Source organism: Coregonus clupeaformis, chromosome 36 (genome assembly GCF_020615455.1).
Source record: "Coregonus clupeaformis isolate EN_2021a chromosome 36, ASM2061545v1, whole genome shotgun sequence".
Taxonomy (NCBI): domain Eukaryota; kingdom Metazoa; phylum Chordata; class Actinopteri; order Salmoniformes; family Salmonidae; genus Coregonus; species Coregonus clupeaformis.
In genome coordinates this window covers 9,206,355-9,227,745 of record NC_059227.1, presented here as the reverse complement: position 1 = coordinate 9,227,745, position 21,391 = coordinate 9,206,355, and the positions used below count along the sequence as shown (strand labels likewise).

Below are 21,391 nucleotides of genomic sequence, written 5' to 3'. Positions count from 1 at the left end.
ATATATATATTTTTAAAGTTTGACAATGGATATAAGCCAATTAAAATTTTAATCCACGTGCACGCTGCGCAAAAGTTAAATTATCAGAATTTTGGCCTAATAGTTAATTTACTTTTAAAGCTTTGATGTATAGCCTGTATATTTTTATTTATATACAGTGGGGGAAAAAAGTATTTAGTCAGCCACCAATTGTGCAAGTTCTCCCACTTAAAAAGATGAGAGAGGCCTGTAATTTACATCATAGGTACACGTCAACTATGACAGACAAATTGAGATTTTTTCCCCCAGAAAATCACATTGTAGGATTTTTTATGAATTTATTTGCAAATTATGGTGGAAAATAAGTATTTGGTCACCTACAAACAAGCAAGATTTCTGGCTCTCACAGACCTGTAACTTCTTCTTTAAGAGGCTCCTCTGTCCTCCACTCGTTACCTGTATTAATGGCACCTGTTTGAACTTGTTATCAGTATAAAAGACACCTGTCCACAACCTCAAACAGTCACACTCCAAACTCCACTATGGCCAAGACCAAAGAGCTGTCATAGGACACCAGAAACAAAATTGTAGACCTGCACCAGGCTGGGAAAACTGAATCTGCAATAGGTAAGCAGCTTGGTTTGAAGAAATTAACTGTGGGAGCAATTATTAGGAAATGGAAGACATACAAGACCACTGATAATCTCCCTCGATCTGGGGCTCCACGCAAGATCTCACCCCGTGGGGTCAAAATGATCACAAGAACGGTGAGCAAAAATCCCAGAACCACACGGGGGGACCTAGTGAATGACCTGCAGAGAGCTGGGACCAAAGTAACAAAGCCTACCATCAGTAACACACTACGCCGCCAGGGACTCAAATCCTGCAGTGCCAGACGTGTCCCCCTGCTTAAGCCAGTACATGTCCAGGCCCGTCTGAAGTTTGCTAGAGTGCATTTGGATGATCCAGAAGAGGATTGGGAGAATGTCATATGGTCAGATGAAACCAAAATATAACTTTTTGGTAAAAACTCAACTCGTCGTGTTTGGAGGACAAAGAATGCTGAGTTGCATCCAAAGAACATCATACCTACTGTGAAGCATGGGGGTGGAAACATCATGGTTTGGGGCTGTTTTTTCTGCAAAGGGACCAGGACGACTGATCCGTGTAAAGGAAAGAATGAATGGGGCCATGTATCGTGAGATTTTGAGTGAAAACCTCCTTCCATCAGCAAGGGCATTGAAGATGAAACGTGGCTGGGTCTTTCAGCATGACAATGATCCCAAACACACCGCCCGGGCAACGAAGGAGTGGCTTCGTAAGAAGCATTTCAAGGTCCTGGAGTGGCCTAGCCAGTCTCCAGATGTCAACCCCATAGAAAATCTTTGGAGGGAGTTGAAAGTCTGTGTTGCCCAGCGACAGCCCCAAAACATCACTGCTCTAGAGGAGATCTGCATGGAGGAATGGGCCAAAATACCAGCAACAGTGTGTGAAAACCTTGTGAAGACTTACAGAAAACGTTTGACCTGTGTCATTGCCAACAAAGGGTATATAACAAAGTATTGAGAAACTTTTGTTATTGACCAAATACTTATTTTCCACCATAATTTGCAAATAAATTCATTAAAAATCTTACAATGTGATTTTCTGGATTTTTTCCCCCTCATTTTGTCTGTCATAGTTGACGTGTACCTATGATGAAAATTACAGGCCTCTCTCATCTTTTTAAGTGGGAGAACTTGCACAATTGGTGGCTGACTAAATACTTTTTTCCCCCACTGTAATTAGGCCCATTGATTTGTTTAATTTTACAGGACGTTTTGTGTATATTCCTTCTTACATAGGCTAGGCCTAATTTGTAATTTGAAATAAAACATTTATATTTGGAAAATGTTGTCGTTGCTCTTTAGTTCTTTGGGATGTAAGGCTGTGGTTTAAGCTAAAAGTGAAATACATGCAGATTTTTTCCCTTTTTTGAAGTGAGCGGGGGGGGCGATTTGAGTGGAGCGCGATGCAAACTGCGTTGAGCGCTGAGCGATAATGAGCGGACTGGCCTGATGTGGCTTTGAGCGGGGGGAGCGGAGGGGTGAACAGCTCCGTGAGTGAGGAGCTGAGATTCTCACCGCTCCACTCCGCTCAAATGCTCTGGCATACAGAAATCGGTGGTGGTAGTCAAAGTCGTTTTCAACTGCAATGCAGTTAATTGGTGACGATAACATGAACAGGTATTGGGGTTGACATCCATACAAGCATTATACTCAGATTTCTTACTCAACATAGTGTGAAATATTCATAAAAACAATAGCCTAAATGTTGGCTAATTTTACTGGGGGGCAATGTGGAGATTCTGGATCTTTCCCCCAAGGCATCTTTCCCCCACGTGTTTCCATGGCATTTCCATTGTTTGGGTCGATTTCCATTGACCTCTACCGCATCTATAGGTGAGCTAGGCCAAGCCATGAGGCCTAGCCTAGTGCAGTGCAAAGGTGTCGCTGACTGTCGTCCTTCAAGGACCAGCCTGAGTGACCCACCCACATTCCAGACCCAGACAGAAGCTATCACAGTCCCAGATAACTAGCCATGCTGGAGGGGACAGGAGCAGAGCTGACCCTGAACAGAACGTTGCCCCTAACCACAGATCTAGAATCAGAGAGAGAGAATGGTTTATTTTAAATTCAATAATACAGCGACGTTCCATAGTATTAATGCAGAATTATTTGACACAATTTACACTAGTCATAAATACACAATAGAGCTGGAACGGCTGAAGCTGGCATGAAAGTGAAAATGAAAGTGACATCACAGTTGATTCATGATTTGCCACATGGGTGTTAGGCTGGGTGGTTGTTTTCATAGTGATAATCATTATTTGTTTGTAGATCATATCATTGACTGGCACTGCCATTCATTATTTACCTTGGCTGAGAGAGCATGCTGCTAATAGGCTCAGTGAGTTGGAATAATGCAGGCACCCAAGCAGGACTGTAGGTAGGGACACAGAATAGGGATACAGGACTGTAGGTAAGAACACTGTACATGGATACAGTACTGTAGGTAAGAACACTGCACAGGGAAACAGTACTGTAGGTAAGAACACTGCACAGGGATACAGTACTGTAGGTAAGAACACTGCACAGGGACACAGTACTGTAGGTAAGAACACTGCACGGGGATACAGTACTGTAGGTAAGAACACTGCACAGGGATACAGGACTGTAGGTAGGAACACAGAATAGGGATACAGTACTGTAGGTAAGAACACTGCACGGGGATACAGTACTGTAGGTAAGAACACTGCACAGGGATACAGTACTGTAGGCAAGAACAGAGAGACGTCTTCAAACCTCTGTGCTGTGACTAACAGCTGCAGCATCATGGCTGTACTGACTCAGTCAGTGGACTGGGCTGACCCTAAGTATAGCTGCCTGCACATCAAATGCTAATTTCAGTGTAGATTTCTGTAATGTCTGGAAAACATTGTTATGTGGCTTCAATGTAAACTATATTTAGCTGGCCTTGGGGCTTGTGTTGGAGAATCTGGTTCGTTAAGTTGAGCAGACCACTGTGTGTGTGAGAACCAACCACAGTAAACATGTAAATAATGGTCGGCAACAGAATCATCTCATTGACCACTGGCACCAAACTATCAGTGTATAAGTCTCATACATTATGCCCCATCTAGGCTTACGGGCAGGATGGCCTGAAGCAGGCTTAGGCTACAGCTGTGACAATGTCCGAGGGTGAGATGTGATGCTTCTGTCGCTGTTGACACTATTGTTTGTGGATGTGTGTGCATGCAGTGTTTTGGCATGTGTCTAAGTTAGCTGTAGTCTTATTTTGGCCTGTGTCTATGGTGCTGGTGTTTTGACTTCTGAGGTGTTTGGGTTGTGTTTGTTGGACTGTATATAAGGTACTAACTTTCCAGCCTGGGTTGAATTGTAAGGGGCTGCTATTTTGGTCTGTGTTGGAGGCTCTGATTTGAGGTGAAACGCTGGAAATTAGGCTGGTGGGGATTAGGGCCGTCCTGCGCGCTGCGCGACTGCCCTGGGTTTCTGTGCTGTGACAATAGCGGCTTGTTTCGGTGTCTTTGGATCAAAGCTTGAGTGAGCTGGGGGGTGGTGGTGGAGGGGACACAGGGGGACGAGTCTTGGCCTGAGAGGTCCTGAATAACGCCAGTCACAGTGGCCCCCCATCAGGAAGGCAGCACACTGAACTATACACCAGAGCACTTGCTGCTGTGGACACTGGCCATACCAACAAATGATGTGTGTATGTGCCAGGCTTGTGCTCAATTCAGAATTTAATTGAGAATGAATTGCAATTCAGGATACAGAATTGCAATTCAAATTTTAATTAAAGGAAATAGAATTGAATTCAGTGAAATTCAATGAAATTAAAATGCCTCATCTATTCTATATTAGGTGTAGTCTATACAAATATACATCTTATACATAAAACATCAAACATGTCATTATATACATGCATATAAAATATTGATGAAACGATAGATTTTCATGACAAACTCTTAAAATTAATAATCAAGGAAAGCAAAACATCTACAGTGTCTTCAGAAAGTATTCATACCCTTTGACTTATTCCACATTTTGTTGTGTTACAGGCTGAATTCAAACTGGATGAAGTAGATTTTTTCTCTCTCACCCATCTACTAACAATACCCCATAATGACAAAGTGAAAACGTGTTTAGAAATTGTTGCTAATTTATTGAAACTGAAATATAGAAATATCTCATTTACATAAGTATTCCCACTCCTGACTCAGTACATGTTAGAATCACCATTGACAGTGATTACAGTAAGTCTATGAGCTTTACACACAATATTTGCACATTATTCTTAAACAATGATCATTGCTAGGGTTGTGGGTTTGATTCCCACGGGGGACTAGTATGAAAATGTATGCACTCACTACTGTAAGTCGCTCTGGATAAGAGCGTCTGCTAAATGACTAAAATGTAAATGTAAATGATGCAGCCACCACCATGCTTGAAAATATGAAGAGTGGTATTCAGTAATGTGTTGGATTTGCCCCAAACATAACGCTTTGTATTCAGGACATAAAGTTAATTTCTTTGCCACATTTTTTGCAGCTTTACTTTAGTGCCTTATTGCAAACAGAATGCATGTTTTGGAATATGTTTATTCTGTACAGGCTTCCTTCTTTTCACTCTGTTATTTAGGTTAGCTTTGTGGAGTAACTACAATGTTGTTGATCCATCCTCAGTTTTCTCCTATCGCAGCCATTAAACTCTGTAATTGTTTTAACGTCACTATTGGCCTCATGGTGAAATCCCTGAGTGGTTTCCTTCCTCTCCGGCAACTGAGTTAGGAAGGACACCTGTATCTTTTTAGTGACTTGGTGTATTGGTACACCATCCAAAATGTAATTAATAACTTCACCATGCTCAAAGGGATATTCAATGTCTGCTTTTTTATTTTATTTTACCCTCTACCAATAGGTGCCCTTCATTGCGAGGCATTGAAAAACCTCCCTGGTCTTTGTGGGTGAATCTTTGTTTCAAATTCACTGCTCGACTGAGGGACCTTACAGATAATTGTGTGGAGTACAGAGATGAGGTAGTCATTTAAAAAATAATGTTAAACACTATCATTGCACACATAGTGAGTCCATGCAATTTATTATGTGACTTGTTAAGCACATTTTTACTCCTGAACTTATTTAGGCTTGCTATGACAAAGGGGTTGAATACTTATTGACTCAAGACATTTCAGCTTTACATTTTTATTAATTTGTAAACATTAAAAAATATATATATATCACTTTGACATTATGTTGTATTGTGTGTAGGCCAGTGACACAAAATCTCAATTTATTCCATTTTAAGTTCAGGTTGTAACACAACAACATTTTGAAAAAGTCAAGGGGTGTGAATACTTTCTGAAGGCACTGTATGTGAATATTCTAAGTTATTATATTTCATTAATCACTTAAACTGATATGGGGAAAATACTACATTTCCCAGAATGCATTAGTTTAACCCTCAAGTTGACCCTAAAGCCATCAAAAATAAGCCAAACAAATAAAATGGTTGGTGGAAATATAATTGGCTATTTTCAGCACTAAGGTCAAGTTTCAAGATGAGATTCAAGATGGCATCGACAGACACGGTTGCCCTTTTTCTAGCTCCTAGCCAACTTTGCAGTATTTAGTTTTTTTACGTGTAATTTCTTACATAAGCATTTCGCTGCACCCACTATAACATCTGCTAAACTGTGTATGTGGCCAATAAACCTAGATTTGAAAAGTATATGAACATTGTTTCTAGAGAGAAGTGATACATTCTTTGGCATCTGGAAGTGTGACCTGTCAGATACAGTGAAAGTCATGTTCTATGACTGAATGGCATTTCTTTGAATTGCACTGAATTAAGTTCTACTACCTGTCACTGAAACTCAAATTCTACATCCTGTGGGGTGTGGCCAATTCAATTTGAATTTCAATTCATGAGTTGAATGGGAGTCGATTCCAAAATTCAGAGTTGAGCACAACCCTGGTATGTGCATATGGGTGTGTGTGTGTGTACTATACATATGTAATGGATTACCATTCTGTAGGACCGGTGTGATCCATGGTATGTTATGTAGGTTAGGTATGGTCCATGCTTTATGAGGCTGTTGTTTTAGAACTGTGTTCTTCTCAGTCAGACAGATGAGGTGTAGAATTCCCTAACAGAAACTCTTGCCTGAGCGTGTCCTGTTGCCATGGCTACAGCTAGCTACTGACAACACCTGATGCACAGACAGAGCGATAGAGAGAGAGGTAGCATCCTGCGGTGCTCTGCAAATCAACAGCAGACACTGTGGGGCCAGTGGGGAGGCAACTACACACAGCCATCTGACCACGTAGTCACAACGTTCGACCCAAGGTTGACCAAACAGTGTCTGCAGCCTCATATACGTAGTACGGATATGGCTGCAGACAAACACAAACCATAATCAATGTTGAACCACAATCAGACATCGTACTGCTTGTGGAGCATATAGGAGGCCGAAGAGTCAACCAGGGGAAAAAACAATCACAGCTAAACCAAAATCAGCCATAACAGCACTTCGGGCTATATTTGGGCATTATGGAAACCCCTAATAAACTCCATGACTCTTTACCAACGCCAGTCAGTGTGACGCACAATATGAGTTGACATTTTTTCTCTTTTTCATTAACAACGGCTGTGATGGATCACTGTGAATTCCAGCGCCACAAATCTGCACGGGACATGCCTCTTTAATTTAACCAGTCTTAGTCTTAGATGTTTGGTGCTGTGGTGCTGCCTGTCTCCCCTACAGTTACAGTACATGCCTGTGACCCTCACCTCAGCCAAGTAGCCAGCCGCAGAAATCCCCATTAAACCCCCCAGCACATACCCACTACCGATAACACTGCTTGGGTTAGGGCTGCAGGGCAAGGCCAGGGCTGGATAAAATGCACACTGATTAGGCCAGCGATAGGTGTGTGTGTGTGATCGCAGGGGTCCCATTCGCTTCAGATGCCTGACTTGGTTCTGATTCAGTCCTCTTCTCTCCCCAGGTGTGCTGAAGCTCAGAATGAGTGCTGTAGGGGAAAGGGCCCTGGACCCTGCCACGCCAGAGTCCCGTAAGAGGAAGGGCTCGCTATGCGACATCTCAGGGCAGAGGTAAGAACACAGTGCATTCACATTAGTCACTCAGAACTAACAGACACTCTCATCCAGAACGATTGACAACGAGGATGATGATGGTCTTTGTCCTTCAATAGTAAATGATTTCCACTACTCTACATACTAAATAAGAAGCATCCCCTCAGACGTATAGCCTATCTAACAGCCATCGGATATGGCCTTTTATGTGAATCTGTGTTTGCATAGTCACCCCAGTCACAACACGCAGTCACCGCGTCACTTGTCACCTTGCTTGACGATTCAAAACTGAGTTATTCCGCTGCTCTATTGTTCACTACATACTTCAGTCTGAAACTGGCATCATTGAAGTCGTTTGTGGTGATGTCAAAATGAGGGGTGTTGTACAAAACAAAGTAATTAGTGATTGGATCATCTCTAACCAATCAGAGTATCAAAGCAGACACATTTTCAAAACGTCCCTTTACTCACGGGTGTTCTGGCTATGGCCCAACCCATCGATTTCTGGGACCAATCAGACGGTCTAGAACGTATTTCCATTCTATAAATCGTCAGGGAGGTACTCAGATCCAGACTCATTGCGGAGAAAAAACTAACGTCCGTGGGCGTAGCGTTTGGCCGAAGCAATGAGTTTGGGTAGCCAGGCAAGTTGTCACCTGCTTTCTGTGGGTCATACTTGTATCATGTTTGTCTTTCGCTACCCGCTTCTATGGCCGCACATTTCACTTACCCTGTTGGTGTTGAGGAATAGGAGTTTGTGTCAAGAGCACAGTAAGTGCAGAATCTCAACCTGACATGCACACTGCTTGCACACACGTATTAAACTTGAATTATTGTGTAATCATACAGTTATGTCAAAGGGAGATTTGCGTAAGAATTTGATAGATTTTGAGAGAGTAGGCAATGTGTGCTGATTTGGCCCTACAGATGCTGTGTTAGTGGCTGTAGGTTGCCAAGGAGGGTTGCGTGTGTGTTGGGCTGGAGCAGACTGATCTGTCTTGCTGAGTTATAGCTAGGGTCTCCTCCACAAGGCCTCAATAGGCTGATGGAACTGCAGTCTGATCAACAGCACTGTAAAGCAAAGCACAGCACAGTACAGAGCTGCCTGTCAGTTTCTACAGCAACTCCACGCAGTGCCTGACCTGCACACACACCCTACACACACCACACACAACACGCCTGCGCACAAGCAGCCTTGGCAATGCACTGACCTACTTTCAATTCTCTCGTCTCCAACACACACTCACTCACATATACATACAATACAGACACACACATACAGTCACACATAGTTACTGTACGTACGCACACATAAGCATTTATATGTGCACTCACTCCCCTTCACACACACAGATTAGCCTGTGGGCCGGGGAATGCCGAGGACATAGTTTTAGTAACTGCCAGTAGAACAGCCCTTATCAATCCCATTCTATCCTCCTCACTTCTCAAGTATCCAAACCATTTTATCACTCATATATATTTTATCATGTTTACCACATTTCTTCTGCGACTTACTTTCAGATTCAGCGGGCTAAAAAATGTATTCTTCCATTGGTGGAATTTGAGAGAAGGTCAAGCTGAGCCGTAGTCATTCCCTGTATTCCTCTTAATATCTCACACATGGCCAGTGTAGAGCTAGTAGTCATTCTCAGCTCTCAGTGCTAGGCTAACCCAGAATGTGGATGTGAGCGCATCCACTGTGCATGATTGAGTGTAAATGCATGCGCGTGTATGTATGTATGTATGTATGTATGTGTGAGCGTGCCTGCCCTGCGGCCTGGGATACCAGCCCACCCACCATGCGGCCCTGGGAGCTGTGATCGGCTCCAAGGTAACGAGACGCCCCTGTGTGTGAGAGAGAGAGAAAATCTCAGCAGGGTTCCTCTCATCCCCCTTGTCAGGTGATGATGCCCTGCTGGGTGAAAGAATAACAATCTGGCTGCAGGGTTAGTCCTCTCCTCAGCTGTTCTCTCTAGCTGCTCTGCTCTGTCAGCGCTGGTCTCTCCTGCAGCTCTCTGCTCTGGTCTCCCACCCGCGCCCCTATCTCTCTCTATATGCTGGCCTCATGTAGGCCATGAATTATTGAGAGGCCCGCTGTCCCTGTAGATCCGACAGCCCTGATCCTCCTCTTCTCTCCGTCCTTCCCCAGCACTCGTTGGTACCAACCCAGCTGCAGCAGCTGACCGACAGAGTCTGCCTGGATACTCTCTGATGAGCCCAGGGCTGTGTTCTCATCTCATTCACCTCTTTGTCTCCTGTCCTTCAGGAAATCCTTAATCTCCTGACTTTGTTGTACTCTGGAACTCTGTTTGTGTTTCATGGACTGTGTCAAATCAAACTTTATTTAAAGTGCATTTAAAATCGCAACACACTTTACATGAGAACAATAATAAAAGAACAGAAACAGAGGATTTGTAAAACAATCACCTTATTAAAAGCCCGGCTAAAAAGGTGGGTTTTAAAAGTTCTTTAAAAACATCAATGGTGTCTGCTCCTCTTACCTGACAGGGCAAGCCGTTCCATAACTGGGGGGCTTTAATAGAGAACGCTCCACCCCCCGCCTTGGTTCTGGATGAAGGAACCGTAAGCAGACCGGTTAATCAGATCGCACTCACTGGGTTGTATGGAACGAGCATGTCTGTCAGATAAGAGGGGGCAAGGCCATGCAGTGCCTTAAAAGATAAGAGTGAGATCTTAAAATCAGACCGATACTTTACAGGCAGCCAGTGTAGTGCACAAAAAAACGGGAGTGATGCGCTAATGCCTTCTAGTGTTGGTTAAAATCCGAGCTGCAGTGTTCTGTACAAGTTGTAGGCTTCTAATAGTAGAGTCTGAACAGCTGGAGAGGAGGGCATTACAGTAGTCTAGCCTAGATGAAACAAATGCATGGACCAATATTTCGGCATCTGGTTGAGAGATGAAGTGTCTAATTCTGGAAATGTTCCTGAGATAGAAGTATATTGTTTAGGATATGCTTTATATGTAGTCAAGTAACCCTTTATTCTCGTACGACCATCCTGATCTCACGATCCTTAATGTTGTGAAGGGAAATTCACTTGGTTGCAGCTAACACGCCATAAAATCACGTTCAGCAAAGTTAAGAAAATGTCTCAACAATAAACCTAACCTGTGTGTGTGTGTGTGTGTCCCTGCAGTGTGGAGAAGCGGCGGCGGGAGCTGGAGTGTCGTTACATAGACGAGCTGGCTGAGCTACTGTCTACCAACATGGGCGACATCGCCAGCCTCAACATCAAGCCAGATAAGTGCCATATCCTCAAGAGCACCGTGGACCAGATCCAGCAGATCAAACGCCGCGAGCAGGGTGAGCACCAACGCATTAGAAACATATTCACACTTTGGCTAAATCCCAATACCCCTCCCCCTCATTTTCGAGTGTGGGAGAGTGTCTTGAAAATGGAGCAACTAGTGGTAGGGAGAGATAAATAACCCTGTGGAATGGGACATCAATGCATCACTCACGAACAGCAGAAGCGGCTAAAGTATAGCCTACCACGCAATTCATTGACGACAAGCCTTGTGTTTTTCACAATGCCTGTACTGGCGGCAGTAATATCTTTCCATATATTTCTCATTCAACAAATATGTACTTTACCATACGAGCAACAAATGAGAACAGCAGAACAACAATGTGTTCGTAACGTACCCATCCTCTGGCTGTGGTTCAATGTGGAGTAGTACTGTACCCATACTCTGGCTGTGGTTCAATGTGGAGTAGTACTGTACCCATCCTCTGGCTGTGGTTCAATGTGGAGTAGTACTGTACCCATCCTCTGGCTGTGGTTCAATGTGGAGTAGTACTGTACCCATCCTCTGGCTGTGGTTCAATGTGGAGTAGTACTGAAGCAGGACTTTCATTCCATAATAGAAGTTTGACATGTAACAGTCCCATTTCCTTCACTCTTTCATTTTCTGCAATTTCTTGGGGATTAATGACTGTTCTGAACTAATGTACCAAACGTTTTAGGGTCAATACACAGATCAGCTACATAGCTACTCATCCATAGACATACAATAAGCATTAAAAGAGTTAGCTACGTTACTTCAGCTGCATTGCATGACATTCTTCAATCTCGAATGTTAACGTTACTACAATAAAGAACAATGGCAAGTGATTTACTTTCATAAAATAAAAAATAAAAATATGAACAGCAAGGCAAGCTTACAAAATTGTTTATTACATTTGCAGTAAATGCTTTAGGTAGATTCTTTACATCCACAGGGTTTCACAAGATGACAGCCTGGTTTGCTGGTTTGCTCAGGAGTCCCTAAAACATCAAACAACACAAACTACAATTCATACAAATGTCAAACACCCATATAGCAAGCTAAATGTATAGCTACAGTAGCTGGCTAATGTTCTTTAATGATTCATTATGAAGTTATAATTACTTAAATTTGCTTCCATCCTAGTATTCTTGCCAGCCATTATTCTTGAAGCAACTCTCCAGGGTTGGGTCGCAGAGCTTCATGGGAGTTTTTGGAAACACTTGATAGAAAGACTGCATCTCGATTCGCTTCGTTTGGAGGGCCGACCAGAGGGCTGAAAAGGCACTACACCTTGCTCAAAGTTCAATTGGGATACCACTCTGTCTCAATGGGGCTAACGGGATTGCGCAGAACAGAGGGAGAGGGCTAAGGGCGGGTATTGGGATTAAGCCTTACTCTCACTCACTAATTTACCACTAATTTGCACGCGCACATATGCACGCTCTTGCTCTTTCTCTAGTAAACACACACACACACACACACACACATACACACCCTTACATCCATGCTCGCTCTCATTCCCCTCAGTCACTCATTTACTGACCCACATCCTCCCTCACTTCTGCGTGTTTGCTCTTTCTTTTCCTCAATCCCCCATTCCTACTTCCTCTGTTGACGTCAGGTCTCTAGGGGAATTCTGCACAGCAGTAGAGACCCCTGGGAAATCATGCTTCTTAGTCCTCGGAGCTGAATGACAAGCCAGATTAATCCCACCCTTAAGACACTGAAAGCTCGCTGTGACATCATTCTGCTGCATCTTATGTGGCCTTACATGTCCTTATGCATCTTACATATTTGTTCACATGCGTCTTATGTTAGTGTGCTTAATGCATACCAGAGCCATATCTCTATTCTTTATAGGCCCATATGTCTCTGATGCTTACATATCATTGTGTGCATCTTATGTACCCTTACATGCAAACCTCACCAGCCATGTTGCGTTAGCGAGTGTTGCAAAATAAATGTATACATACATGTTATTCAATCATTTCAATACACTGCTCGCGTGCGTGGACGAGTGTCTGCGTAGCCAAGCACTAAAATAGAACTTGGTTCTATCTGAGACGCTCCACGCGTTTCAAGTCCCCTCCTTATTGGATATCAGGAAGATATTGCTTGAAAGGCAAACAAGGAGAGATTAATTAAAGATAACTAACTAAAAACTAACTAGGTTTCCCTTTTTATCTGTCGATTAGAGATTTTAGTAGAGATTTTCTATGACTCCGGGTGAAAATTCTACAAAGAAACAGCTAAAAAGAGGACCATATGCATTTCAGGTCAAATAACAACCTAATGTTAATCTCCCAGGACAAACTAGCTAAAAACAATAGGTAGCTTAATGTCCATGAATATTTCATGTGTATTTCAACATGCAGCCAAATTAATATAGTTGGTTTTGGTATTTTAACTTGCGTGTCATGATCACATCTGGTGTGGATGGACAAAATCAACATGTGCGCGATAGCGCACACGGAAGGACGCGTGTGGCCGGTGTAGTCAGCATGTTACATATCCTTAGTTCCATGCATCTGGGATGCCCTTACTCACTCCCAGTTAGTTCTACTTTAGTGTTCTCAGTGGCGGTGCTTGTGCTCCCAGATTGTCAGTCACTGGTCAGGGTTCTTGGGAAAAGCCATAAAACAGTAAGAGTCAGTGAGTGCATTTGTGTTTGTTCCAGGTCACACTCACCACAGGCATGGGGTTGATGGTTGAAGTCCCCCTCTGATCTGGCTCCATGCATGGTCCTAATGTCACACACATACGGTCACATCATGCATGTGCACATGTATTGGACAGTAATATTGATCGTGTTTGATATTATAAATACCTCACAGAAGGTCTGATCTCATTATTACTGAAACCGGATACAAGTGGAAAATATAAAGATCCAGTCCATTTAAAAAATTGGCGGCCCCTTACACTTCAGTGTTGTGATGCAAAAATTCTAGCAAAATGTATAGCGCATAGAATTAAAAAGGTATTGTCGGATATTATTCATTCTAATCAGACAGGTTTTTTACATGGACAATACATTGGAGATAATATAAGGCAAGTACTGGAAACAATAGAACACTATGGAAAATCTGGGAAGCCAGGGCTACTATTCATAGCAGACTTCGAAAAGGCATTTGATAAAGTACGACTGGGGTTTATATATAAATGCCAGGAGCATTTCAATTTTGGACAATCTATCGGCATATCTATTTATTATTGCCATCGAGATGTTGGCTATTAAAATCAGATCCAACAATAATATCAAGGGATTAGAAATACAGGGTTTAAAAACAAAGGTGTCATTGTACGCTGATGATTCATGTTTTCTTTTAATCTTCGTAAATGATATTATCGGTAGGAATGGTGGAGTTATGTCGCACATGCAGCTAACAAAAACATAAGGAAATGTCTGCTCTTCCCAAAATTACAACCAAATAATTGCAGCATTACTGCAAAAATGGAAGAGGAAAGTGGAAGGAGGAAAAAGTAAGGAACTTGTCTGTCGGCCTTGCATTAAAGAACATAATTGGTTAAAGAAAATTGTGATAAATAAAAAAGTTTACCAGTTTCATTTAAGGACCAAAAGATTGACAGCCGTCCCATATAGATTGCAAATAGTTGGGAAGAGATTTTTGACGTACCGATTCCATGGCATAGTGTTTATGAACTGATAAGCAAAACGACGCCGGATTATATAAAATTCTTGCTACCAATAGAATGTTATTTGTATGGGGGATACAATCTTCCCAGCTCTGCAGATTTGGCTGTGAAGAGACAGAATCATTAGATCATTTGTTTTGGTACTGTCCATTTGTAGCTTGTTTCTGGACATAGGTCCAGGATTGGCTGAAGGATTGCAATATTTGCATGGCGCTGACCCTGCAGATAGCACTACTTGGTGATCTGAAAAGTCATAGTCAATCGATCAATACTATAATAATACTTTTAGCAAAGATGTTTATTTTCAATTCACAAACTGTAGAAACAATGAGAATAGAAAGGTTCAGAACTTTTGTAAAACATCACAGTACAGTTGAAAAATATATGGCAAATAGAAATCCAATATGGATGGTGTTAAGAGATAGATGGGAGGTGTTGAATGGAGCTGAAGGATGGGACTAATAACAACAAGATAACTAGTGTAAGACATGCTGAGTCCATAATAAGTATATAGGTTATATATTGTGAACTTTTGTGAAAGAGCACAGTTAGAAAGATATGGCATATAGAAGCATACCAGATGGACATCATGAAAATGATCGGAGGAAGTTCAGGAGTAAAAAAACAAAATATAATTATTGACTGTGTCCATAAAATGTATATAGTATGTATAAGCATGAAGTAGAGGCCTAAGCATTGTTGTTCACTAGTTTACTCCAAGTAGGGAAGGGATGGTGGGGTTGGAAAGTAATAAAGGGAAATATATACATTTTTAAAGGATATATATATATATATATATATATATACACAGTGGGGGAAAAAAGTATTTAGTCAGCCACCAATTGTGCAAGTTCTCCCACTTAAAAAAATGAGAGAGGCCTGTAATTTTCATCATAGGTACACGTCAACTATGACAGACAAAATGAGGGAAAACAATCTAGAAAATCACATTGTAGGATTTTTTATGAATTTATTTGCAAATGATGGTGGAAAATAAGTATTTGGTCAATAACAAAAGTTTCTCAATACTTTGTTATATACCCTTTGTTGGCAATGACACAGGTCAAATGTTTTCTGTAAGTCTTCACAAGGTTTTCACACACTGTTGCTGGTATTTTGGCCCATTCCTCCATGCAGATCTCCTCTAGAGCAGTGATATTTTGGGGCTGTCGCTGGGCAACACGGACTTTCAACTCCCTCCAAAGATTTTCTATGGGGTTGAGATCTGGAGACTGGCTAGGCCACTCCAGGACCTTGAAATGCTTCTTATGAAGCCACTCCTTCGTTGCCCGGGCGGTGTGTTTGGGATCATTGTCATGCTGAAAGACCCAGCCACGTTTCATCTTCAATGCCCTTGCGAGTGGAGGACAGAGGAGCCTCTTAAAGAAGAAGTTACAGGTCTGTGAGAGGCAGAAATTTTGCTTGTTTGTAGGTGACCAAATACTTATTTTCCACCATAATTTGCAAATAAATTCATTAAAAATCCTACAATGTGATTTTCTGGAAAAAAAAATCTCATTTTGTCTGTCATAGTTGACGTGTACCTATGATGAAAATTACAGGCCTCTCTCATCTTTTTAAGTGGGAGAACTTGCACAATTGGTGGCTGACTAAATACTTTTTTCCCCCACTGTATATGTATATATAGTGAGGGAAAAAAGTATTTGATCCCCTGCTGATTTTGTACGTTTGCCCACTGACAAAGACATGATCAGTCTATCATTTTAATGGTAGGTTTATTTGAACAGTGAGAGACAGAATAACAACAAAAAAATCCAGAAAAACGCATGTCAAAAATGTTATAAATTGATTTGCATTTTAATGAGGGAAATAAGTATTTGACCCCTCTGCAAAACATGACTTAGTACTTGGTGGCAAAACCCTTGTTGGCAATCACAGAGGTCAGATGTTTCTTGTAGTTGGCCACCAGGTTTGCACACATCTCAGGAGGGATTTTGTCCCACTCCTCTTTGCAGATCTTCTCCAAGTCATTAAGGTTTCGAGGCTGACATTTGGCAACTCGAACCTTCAGCTCCCTCCACATATTTTCTATGGGATTAAGGTCTGGAGACTGGCTAGGCCACTCCAGGACCTTAATGTGCTTCTTCTTGAGCCACTCCTTTGTTGCCTTGGCCGTGTGTTTTGGGTCATTGTCATGCTGGAATACCCATCCACGACCCATTTTCAATGCCCTGGCTGAGGGAAGGAGGTTCTCACCCAAAATTTGCCCCATCCATCGTCCCCTTGATTCGGTGAAGTTGTCCTGTCCCCTTAGCAGAAAAACACCCCCAAAGCATAATGTTTCCACCTCCATGTTTGACGGTGGGGATGGTGTTCTTGGGGTCATAGGCAGCATTCCTCCTCCTCCAAACACGGCGAGTTGAGTTGATGCCAAAGAGCTCGATTTTGGTCTCATCTGACCACAACACTTTCACCCAGTTCTCCTCTGAATCATTCAGATGTTCATTGGCAAACTTCAGACAGGCCTGTATATGTGCTTTCTTGAGCAGGGGGACCTTGCGGGCGCTGCAGGATTTCAGTCCTTCACGGCGTAGTGTGTTACCAATTGTTTTCTTGGTGACTATGTTCCCAGCTGCCTTGAGATCATTGACAAGATCCTCCCGTGTAGTTCTGGGCTGATTCCTCACCGTTCTCATGATCATTGCAACTCCACGAGGTGAGATCTTGCATGGAGCCCCAGGCCGAGGGAGATTGACAGTACTTTTGTGTTTCTTCCATTTGCGAATAATCGCACCGACTGTTGTCACCTTCTCACCAAGCTGCTTGCCGATGGTCTTGTAGCCCATTCCAGCCTTGTGTAGGTCTACAATCTTGTCGCTGACATCCTTGGAGAGCTCTTTGGTCTTGGCCATGGTGGAGAGTTTTGAATCTGATTGATTGATTGCTTCTGTGGACAGGTGTCTTTTATACAGGTAACAAACTGAGATTAGGAGCACTCCCTTTAAGAGTGTGCTCCTAATCTCAACTCGTTACCTGTATAAAAGACACCTGGGAGCCAGAAATCTTTCTAATTGAGAGGGGGTCAAATACTTATTTCCCTCATTAAAATGCAAATCAATTTATAACATTTTTTACATGCGTTTTTCTGGATTTTTTTGTTGTTATTCTGTCTCTCACTGTTCAAGTAAACCTACCATTAAAATTATAGACTGATCATTTCTTTGTCAGTGGGCAAACGTACAAAATCAGCAGGGGATCAAATACTTTTTTCCCTCACTGTATGTATATATATGCTAGAAAAAAAAACAAAAAAAAAACAAATGGGGGATTGGAAGTGAAGCAGACAATTACAGTAATGGAAGTTACAATCTATCTGCAATATTAAAGCTGATCTACCCCCCCCAAAAAAAATAAATAAAAAAAAAGACCAACACAGAGAATGTTGAATTCCTAAGACAACACATAGCAAATTCTTGCATACAGTTGTTAAGAATAGTCACTTCTGGGGCTGGACTGCCCTACACACACACATCTTCAAACACACACACACACCCTGCCTATGGAAGAAGCCATCCATCCATAGGGTCAGCGAGCATATCCATCCAGGCAGGGTCCATTCCTCTCTGATGGAGAGAGGAATATTTTTTGATGTGATGAGTTATTCATCAAGCCAGTATGAATAATGTATGTTGTACGTTGGCATGAAGCATACTGTGGTACTAACAGAGGGATGAATGACCAGATTAGTTCCACCATGTTGTGGGGGATTATGATGATGAGGATCATTATTGATTTGGCTGACTATATTAGATAGCTAAATCAGGATTAGGGTTAACATCATTAGAATATTTGGCCAACAGGATAGTTGGTAACAGAGATTGAGCTGTCAATTCTCTTCTCTCTCTCTCTGTCAGTGTGTGTGTGTGTGTGTGTGGTTGTGTGTGAACAGAGCTAAAGGCCCCCATATCACCACCAGACCTCAGTCTACTTCCCCAGGGCCCAAGCCACTGAGGGGTACTACAATCGGCTCGTTTCTAGGCCTAACCAGAGCCCTGAATCGATTTTCGACTTTGAACTTGACCTCAGGGCTCTGCAGAAGGGCGGTCACACTGGTTGGACATGGCCTCTCACCCAAACCGTTTAACAGAGCTTCTCACAAGGCAGCTTTCCTTCAGCTCTTGACCCCTACCCAGTGTTGTTTTAGGGTTAACCATTAGATTACAACCTGAAGGGTGTAATATTCTTCTAGTTGTCCCAAGCCATCTTGTGATCAGCTTTATGTGTTTGGGGGTTAATTAGTTCTTAAATCAAAACCAATGTAGTATTAATGTAGCTGTATGTCGCTACTAGGAATGGGAACCTATAGACTTTGAAATGGTGGGCTAGACCTAAGTGATGCAGGAGATTAATTTACAAGCCTTTAAATCGCTCTGTTGCGAAAAACCCAGTACGATTTAGGTAAGAGCCTTAATGTTTATATCACTTGAGACCACTCTGAGCATGGCAATCATTATGTTGGGACTACACCATTGCAATAAGGAACATGTTAATTTCCACCATCATAGCCTGAATGGAAACTAAAGCAATTGGATTAGGATGATGACGTTGTCCCCCTAGACACTGATCTATGTTCAGATTAGTCTTTTTCACTCTGATGTTTAAGGTTAGGATTTGGATTGGTTTAATCTTATCTAAGATCTGTGTCTAAGGGACTACATGGTTCAGTATGTATTTTCCTTGTTTTCCCCCTGGTCAGAGATTCCATCAAACATCCTGTTAGAATGGACACACACAACCAGCAGGCATTTATAGGCAGCACTGCAATGAATATAGTCACCTTCAAAACGATTGGCACCGTTGATAAAGATGAGCAAAAGTGACTGTATAAATGAATAATACAAATACTGAGCTATATTGTATGATAAAAAAAAAGGGAAATTATATTATTTTATACTAATATAATTGTTCAGGGAAATAGATTTTGTTTAACAAATTATCATTTTTTCTCTAAAAAAAAAGACAAATTATTGGCACTCCTAAAGATTCTTATAAATAAAACTAAATAAAATCTGTGTTAACATTCTACTTTCTTAAGGAACTGTATTGTGGCCTTCCAGTCTTCCTGTTTCACTGGGGTATAAAAATGAGGTAAATCAACATTAAGGCTCTGACCACGTAAAATCCATTTGTAATCCATCACCATGGGGAAAGGTAAAGAACTCTCAAACGAAAAGAGACAATTGTTTGTTGACCTTCATAAATCAGGCAATAGGTACAAAATATACCACTTCCCACTATAGAGAGTAATAGTAATGGGGTCTTTTTCTAGCCACTAACGGAGGCTAACTCCGCCATGGCTTGTTGGGCAAAGCCTATGGAGAAATTAATTGGGTTTTGGTAGGGTTTTTGGGATAAACGCAGAAAATAAGGGATCTTGTATGTTTCCAAAAATCCAGAAAATCACATTGTATGATTTTTAAGTAATTAATTTGCATTTTATTGCATGACATAAGTACTTGATCACCTACCAACCAGTAAGAATTACGGCTCTCACAGACCTGTTAGTTTTTCTTTAAGAAGCCCTCCTGTTCTCCACTCATTACCTGTATTAACTGCACCTGTTTGAACTCGTTACCTGTATAAAAGACACCTGTCCACACACTCAATCAAACAGACTCTAACCTCTCCACAATGGCCAAGACCAGATAGCTGTGTAAGGACATCAGGGAGACAATTGTAGACCTGCACAAGGCTGGGATGGGCTACAGGACAATAGGCAAGCAGCTTGGTGAGAAGGCAACAACTGTTGGCGCAATTATTAGAAAATGGAAGAAGTTCAAGATGACGGTCAATCACCCTCGGTCTAGGGCTCCATGCAAGATCTCACCTCGTGCGGCATCAATGATCATGAGGAAGGTGAGGGATCAGCCCAGAACTACACGGCAGGACCTGGTCAATGACCTGAAGAGAGCTGGGACCACAGTCTCAAAGAAAACCATTAGTAACACACTACGCCGTCATGGATTAAAATCCTGCAGCGCACGCAAGGTCCCCCTGCTCAAGCCAGCGCATGTCCAGGCCCGTCTGAAGTTTGCCAATGACCATCTGGATGATCCAGAGGAGGAATGGGAGAAGGTCATGTGGTCTGATGAGACAAAAATAGAGCTTTTTGGTCTAAACTCCACTCGCGGTGTTTGGAGGAAGAAGAAGGATGAGTACATCCCCAAGAACACCATCCCAACCGTGAAGCATGGAGGTGGAAACATCATTCTTTGGGGATGCTTTTCTGCAAAGGGGACAGGACGACTGCATCGTATTGAGGGGAGGATGGATGGGGCCATGTATGGCGAGAGCTTGGCCAACAACCTCCTTCCCTCAGTAAGAGCATTGAAGATGGGTCGTGGCTGGGTCTTCCAGCATGACAACGACCCGAAACACACAGCCAGGGCAACTAAGGAGTGGCTCCGTAAGAAGCATCTCAAGGTCCTGGAGTGGCCTAGCCAGTCTCCAGACCTGAACCCAATAGAAAATCTTTGGAGGGAGCTGAAAGTCCGTATTGCCCAGCGACAGCCCCGAAACCTGAAGGATCTGGAGAAGGTCTGTATGGAGGAGTGGGCCAAAATCCCTGCTGCAGTGTGTGCAAACCTGGTCAAGACCTACAGGAAACGTATGATCTCTGTAATTGCAAACAAAGGTTTCTGTACCAAATATTAAGTTCTTCTTTTCTGATGTATCAAATACTTATGTCATGCAATAAAATGCAAATTAATTACTTAAAAATCAAACAATGTGATTTTCTGGATTTTTGTTTTAGATTCCGTCTCTCACAGTTGAAGTGTACCTATGATAAAAAATTA

General features: G+C 42.2%; 1 protein-coding gene across 2 annotated transcripts in view; it reads left to right on the top strand.

Moving 5' to 3' along the window:
- Positions 1–21,391, top strand: part of ncoa1 (nuclear receptor coactivator 1) — a 93,551-nt gene that overhangs the window by 45,541 nt on the left and 26,619 nt on the right. For both annotated transcript variants that reach the window (XM_041865644.2, XM_041865645.2), the window contains 2 exons: positions 7,544–7,649; positions 10,787–10,953. In XM_041865644.2, the coding sequence (XP_041721578.2) occupies positions 7,561–7,649; positions 10,787–10,953 (256 nt within the window). In that variant the 5' untranslated portion in view covers positions 7,544–7,560. The remainder of the gene's footprint in view (positions 1–7,543; positions 7,650–10,786; positions 10,954–21,391) is intronic.